At 43.1% G+C, this 6,968-nt stretch overlaps 1 protein-coding gene across 1 annotated transcript in view; it reads right to left on the bottom strand.

The window, feature by feature from the left end:
• Positions 1–496: 496 nt before the first annotated feature.
• Positions 497–6,968, bottom strand: part of clns1a (chloride channel, nucleotide-sensitive, 1A) — a 44,162-nt gene continuing 37,690 nt past the window's right edge. Inside the window, exon 7 of the mRNA XM_043692423.2 lies at positions 497–1,109. Within this exon, the coding sequence (XP_043548358.2) occupies position 1,109 (1 nt within the window). The 3' untranslated portion in view covers positions 497–1,108. The remainder of the gene's footprint in view (positions 1,110–6,968) is intronic.

The following is a 6,968-nucleotide window of genomic DNA, read 5'->3' as shown; positions in this document are numbered from 1 at the left end:
AAAACTGCTCAAAAGTTTGCACATCCTTTATAGCTCTCTGGTCAACCTTCTTTGGTCTACAGCAGAACAACTTCTCTATGCTCTCTACAAGACTGAATCCCCTCATCTGCGTTACTGTGCTGGTAAATCTCCTCTGCACCCTCTCCAATGCCATAAAATTCTTCCTTCACTGTGGTGCCCAGAATTAGAAGAGATACTGAAATTTAGAATGCTAGCCGGTAATTTTTTGGGGTCCTCTAGCTCTCGCTTTTGGACATTATCCCTCTCTTTAGGAGGATTCTGTTGGGTGTATACAAACAAGCAAGCAACTTTACGCCGTCTTTCTACAGAATCACTTACAGCCAACTCCGTTCCTCCATTGGATTGCTGGTTGGGTCTGGCAATGAGAATGACAGGAATGCTGGTGCTGTATTCGTGCTCACCAGCCTATACTAAGTGACAAAAGCCAGAAATGAACTGTAATAATGAAGTATTTTCTCTTTTGATTCAACTTCAGTTGTGGAGGTACAAATTTAGTAATTTATTTATTTATTCCCTAAAAAAGTCTGCAATTTTGTTCCAAGTACAATTATTGACCAGCTATTACAACTATCAGGGTTAACATTTTAGACTTAAAACGTTTTTGAACTATATTATTGTGCCCTTGTTACATGGCAAAAAAATACAATCAGCAAATATGCCCCGAAACTTACTGGGACGCCATCCAATTCTAACCATCAGCACTTCCCCCAGGTCCCCCAAACAGGAAACTCAAAGTAGCTGAAATCAGTTATCCACTCAGTACAAAAGAGGTTTTACTTAACATCGTAATCTTGCAACATTCGTTGACACAAAACGTGACGTACACAATAAGGGAACAGCACTACACAAAGCATCGCATCCCAGCTTATATTGAGCAATTTAAGTGGTAGCTGTCAATACAGGACATGTTTGAACCCCTCCCCCACACAACAGTTTTGTTACATATAAACCAGGTTAGGCAGCTGTCCTTTTTGTGTTTTCTTCCAAATGTTAATTATTAAGCTTCCGTTATTCAGGTTGACCCACTGTCGGCGTCACAATGGGATGCAGAGTTCACAAGTTAGATATTCCTTTCGATTGAGGCCCGTCTACAACACAAATAGAAGTACACGTTAAAATGATTACACATTTAAATAGAGGTTCCATCACGATTGAAGTGTGTTCCAGTTTGTGGAGGAAGCAGCACCAATACAGGGGAAGTACTAGTGCTTCATGCAGGTTAGCACTGCTACCTCACAGCACCGGAGACCTGGATTCAGTTCCAGGCTTGGGCAACTACGTGGAATTTGTACATTCTCCCCATGCCTGTGTGGGTTTCCTCCAGGTGCTCTAGTTTCCTCCCAAAGTCCAAAGATGTGCAGTTTAGGTGGATTGACCATGCTAAATTGCTTACTGGGTCCAGGGATATGTAAGCTAAGTGGATTAACCATGGGAAATGCAGAGTGACAGGGAAGTGGGGAGTGGGATGCTCTTTGGAAGTTTGGTGTGGACTTGATGGGTCAAATGGCTTGTTTCCACACTGTAGGGATTTTATGATTCTGCTATTGGGATGGTCTACACTTAAACCATATTGGGGTTGGTGTTCCTGTGAATTGCATAACTAGCAATGTGGTTAGGGGTTTAAACTAAATTATGGGGGCAACAAATCAAATTTGGAAAAATGTGGAAAATTAAAGAATAGAACCTGGTCTTCCCCTTCAAAGGAAACAAAATATAAAAGTTTTTGTTCCTAATAGACATATTCCAACGAGGTTACAATAGATTTATCCATAGACTGCCAACTTTGAAGGAACTCTGTCCCAGATTAACTGGTTTTGAGATTTCAGTTCAGACAGACTTTGAAATAGATACCAACATTACAGCGATAAGGTTACACAATCTGGAATAGACTAATATAATACTAAAATAACTGAACAAGCACCACGTTCCTTTATCACAGTTCAAGAATAAGTACTTTATCTTGATTACCCAATGACTCGCTTTCTTTCGCAAGTGGATTTTTAATATTATTATTTATTATTGACAGAGGTGAAGAATGTTTAATGAGTTTAAGTGACTGCATTCTAGTTCCGATGAACTGTATTCTTATTCACTGCCAACTTTTCATATGATTTTATCTCAGGACACAGCACATTTAGTCAATGAATGTCTGATTTGTAAAGGTCAGGAGGTCCAAAGTTCAGATTTTATTCTGTACCAAGTTAGCCGTTTGACTTTCAACAAGACAGCACCGGATGTGGCTGCAACAACACTCAGAGTAAAACTGCCTGTTAGACCTCAACTGTGAATAATAAAGATACTGGTGAGTGTGCAGATACTGAACTGGCACGTGTGGTACTGTTCCACATGTGAGGTTCAGCATCTTCTCAGGGAAGTTACTGAGTGAACAAGTTGTTCAACTTTATTTTGTTTGTCTGCCTTCCAATCCCTGCAGCCAATCAAGACAATCTACGTTTCTACAGTGCCTTTAATTGGGCATAACATCCCAAAAGTGCCTCACAGGAATCATATCAAGTAGAAGTGGATACTGAGCCAAAAGGCATTCGGGATGGATGACGTGTGGAGAATTGGGAGGTTTGCAGAAGCAGTATCAGAACTCTAGACCCAAGTAACTGAAGGCATAGCTTCAGATGGTAGAAGCAATGAAAATAATCCAGAATTGGAGGAACACAGAAATCGCAGAGGGTGGTGACAGGGTCAAAGGAGTTTGAATGCAGAATGGGAATTCTTAAAATACACAGCAGGAACTATGTATTTCCTCTCAGAACTGATTGTCCTTTGGTTGCCTGGCTGTGAAGTGTGTCAACTGTGGTTCAGTTCGAACACTTGCTCCTGAAGCCACAGGATGCTTGTTCAAGTCCCATCCCAGGACTTGGGTCCAGAAATCAAAACTGATAATCGAGTGCAAGTGACTACCCAGAGGAAACACTGTACCATCAGAGGTGAAAGCTTTTGAATGACTGAGTATCAACCTGCTTGCTCAGAGTACAAAAAGTATTCCATGGCAGTGTCTCAAAAAAGAGCTGGATGTGATCACATCGTGGTTGGCAGATATTTGCTTTGCATGTTTAGTTACTGGCTTTCCTATATCACAACAGCAACTACAGGAAGTATAAATTGCTGAGGAAATCAGTGCTTTTGAAGAGCAGCTAGATGAATGCAGTTCTCCCTCTTTGATTAACACTGTGCTTTTCTCAAATACCTGATTTCCTTTCTATTGTGGTTGTAGTTGATTTCTCAATAATCACATACTCACTGATTTAATTACACTCAAGGATAGCAAGACATTTTCACTGCAATTTCAACTTCTACATCATTAACTCTTTCTCTTGTGAGGCGTGGGCATCACTGACTGGGCCAGCCTTTACTTATCAGTCCCTAATTGCCCGAGTGGTGACCTGCCTTGTTGAACTTGTGCAGTTCATGTGCTGTAGGGAACCCTACAATGCTATTAGGGAGTAATGCAAGGATTTGATGCAGCAACAGTAAAGGAAGAGCAATATATTTCCTAGGAGTGTGGTGAGTGGGTTGGGAAGAAGCTTGCAAGTGGTGGTGTTCTATATGAAAGAAGCCGTGGGTTTGGAAGATGCTGTCAAGGATCTTTGGCAAATTTCTGCAGTGCATCTTGTAGATAGCATACGCTGCTGCTACTGAGCATTAGTGGAAGAGGGAATGGATGCTTATGGATCTGGTGCCAATCAAGCAGGTTCTTTGTCCTGGATAATGCCAAGCTTCTTCAGTTTGTTGGCGTGCACTTACCCAGCTAAGTCTGCCTTGGGACAATCCGAAATGGGAAAAAGGCAACAAAAAAAAGGAATTAAGTCAGGCTTTGCCTGTGAGGTGCTGACTGTGTTGAGTTTGGCATGATTCAAGTGCTGCTCTGATGACCTGCAGCCTCCAAATAAAGAGTCTCTTTAGACAAAGAGAAAGCTGTACCATACAGGTTGGTCACATAGAAGACAATGTAGGTCACAGAGTCATAGAGATGTACAAAGCTGCAATATGATTTGAAATAGATAACACATTACAAATTTGAAAGAAACATAAGCATTTACTGGGTTACCACAGTGACTTAGCAGAGACACAGACTAGCAAGCATCCATCCTTGTTTACACGGTTAGCTGCTGCAAGCGAAGGGGCAGTATAAGGGGCCTGGCACCTCTAGACAGAAGCAGTGCAGAAACAGATTTCTGTTACTAATTGCATGTGCACAGACTCCCCTCTTGTCAAAGTGCAGAATGTGGATGAGAATTGACTGGTTGTGACTGAGAGAAACTTCACATCACCACCCCCACACACAAAAATTGAACTGGACTGGCCATATAAATACTGCAGATACAAGGGCAAGTCAGACACTAGAAATCCTGCAATGACTGACTCAGCCTGTCCAAGACACAAATCAGGAATATGATGGAATACTCCCTACACAGGTCCCACATACTCAAGACACCATCTCGGTCAAAGCAGCCTCTTTGATTGGTATCACATCCACTCTCTGCACCACTGATTCTCAGTAACAGTAGCATTCAAAGTAAAGTTACCACAAACTTACCAGACTACAGAAGGATTCCAGCCTCAGGTGACTGTTTGTGTGGATGTTCTCCCTGTGTCTGTGTGGGTGTACTCTGGGTGCTCTGGTTTCCTTCCACAGTGTCGGTTAGGTGGCTTAGCCATGCTAAATTGCCCAAGGTGTCCAAGGATGTGCAGGACATGTGGGTTAGCTATAGGGACAGGATTGGGGGGGGGGGGGGGCTGTTGGCTGGGTGGAATTGGAGGATTGGTGTGGGCTTGATGGGCCAGATGGCCCGATTTCATACTGTTGCAATTCTATGAATTCATACAGTTGGCGTCACTAATTCGCAAACCAGCTCTACAGCCAACTGACCTTAGTGTGTACTGCCAACAAGACATCCAGACCAGAGAGTTCTCAGAAGGACAAGGGCATAAGATACACGACAACACCACATGATGCAAGTTCGCCTGAGCAACACCACCTGACTCCGAAGTGTATCATCATTCCTTCACTGTCATTAAGTCACTATGTTGGAACACGTTCCTCAACATTCCTGTGCCTGTCTCTACATCTAAAGACTGAAATGGCTTGAAGTTATGGCTCACCACCATTTTCCCCACAGCAATTAGGGATAGGATTTGCCAGGGAGCCTGACATCAATAATAATCAGGAGTTTGCTTAGAAATGAGATGGACTTGATCGCTGCTCACGTGATTAATTTAGTGGCTTATTTCCAGACACATGACCACACATATTTCCTTCACGTTTGTTCAAGTTTGGGACTGTTTCCAATGCTAATCATTTCTGTCAGTGATAGTATTGTTGAGACTAATTAGTATTAAGTAGATCATCACTGCAACAAAACAATGTAAGTTCTTCAACTGTCAACTTGAGAGATAGTTTACTAACACCTTATGAAAATGATAATACAATGGACACCTAGAAAACTGGAGAATCCAAACAGTATGGAAGCAGGCCATTTGGCCCATCGACATGATCATGATCTCATTCTCCCACTCTCCCCCAATCTTGTCAATACCTTTTAGTTTTGTGATATCTAGCGATTTCTTTCTTAAAATATATTAAGTGACCTAGTCATCACTGCCTTCTGTGGTGGGAAATCCCTCAGGTTTACTATACTCTGAAGACATTTCTCATCTTTGTCTCAGACTGTGACCCCCTGTCCTGGTTGACCCCCGGCAAGGGGGATACATCATTCCTGCATCCAATCTGCCCAGTCCTGTTAAATGTTATACTTTTAAATGAGATCCTCTCTCACTGATCCTCAGTGAATGCATAGCTAGTCAACCCAATCTCCCTGCCACCCCAGGAAAATAAACCTCCTCTGAATGCTCTCCATGGCAAGTATATATTTCCTTAGGCAAGGGGACCCAAACTGCACACAATACTCCACGTGTGGTCTCACCATACAGCTACATAGAACATAGAAGAATACAGCGCACTACAGGCCCTTCGGCCCTCGATGTTGCGCCGATCCAAGCCCACCTAACCTACACTAGCCCACTATCCTCCATATACCTATCCAATGCCCGCTTAAATGCCCATAATGAGGGAGAGTCCACCACTGCTACTGGCAGGGCATTCCATGAACTCACGACTCGCTGAGTAAAGAACCTACCCCTAACATCTGTCCTATACCTACCCCCCCTTAATTTAAAGCTATGCCCCCTTGTAATAGCTGACTCCATACGAGGAAAAAGATTCTCACTGTCGACCCTATCTAAACCCCTAATCATCTTATACACCTCTATCAAGTCACCCCTAAACCTTCTTTTCTCCAATGAAAACAACCCCAAGTGCCTCAGCCTTTCCTCATACGATCTTTCTACCATACCAGGCAACATCCTGGTAAACCTCCTCTGCATCCGTTCCAGTGCCTCCACATCCTTCCTATAATATGGCGACCAAAACTGCACACAATACTCCAGATGTGGCCGCACCAGAGTCTTATACAACTGCAACATGACCTCAGTACTCCGGAACTCAATTCCTCTACCAATAAAAGCCAGTACGCCATATGCCTTCTTCACCGCACTATTACCTGGGTGGCAACTTTCAAAGATTTGTGTACATGGACACCAAGATCCCTCTGCTCACCCACACTACCAAGTATCCAACCATTAGCCCAGTACCCCATCTTTTTATTACTCTTACCAAAGTGAATCACCTCACACTTAGCTACATTGAACTCCATTTGCCACCTTTCTGCCCAGTTCTGCAGCTTATCTATATCCCGCTGTAACCTGCCACATCCTTCCTCACTGTCTACAACTCCTCCGACTTTCGTATCATCCGCAAACTTACTCACCCAACCTTCTAACCCCTCCTCCAGGTCATTTATAAAAATGACAAACAGCAATGGTCCCAAAACAGATCCTTGCGGAACACCGCTAGTGACGGTACTCCAAGATGA

Source organism: Chiloscyllium plagiosum, unplaced genomic scaffold (genome assembly GCF_037043375.1).
Source record: "Chiloscyllium plagiosum isolate Xiang-an unplaced genomic scaffold, Cpla_swu_hap1 HiC_scaffold_6, whole genome shotgun sequence".
Classification (NCBI taxonomy): domain Eukaryota; kingdom Metazoa; phylum Chordata; class Chondrichthyes; order Orectolobiformes; family Hemiscylliidae; genus Chiloscyllium; species Chiloscyllium plagiosum.
This window is presented reverse-complemented; position numbering and strand designations above follow the sequence as displayed.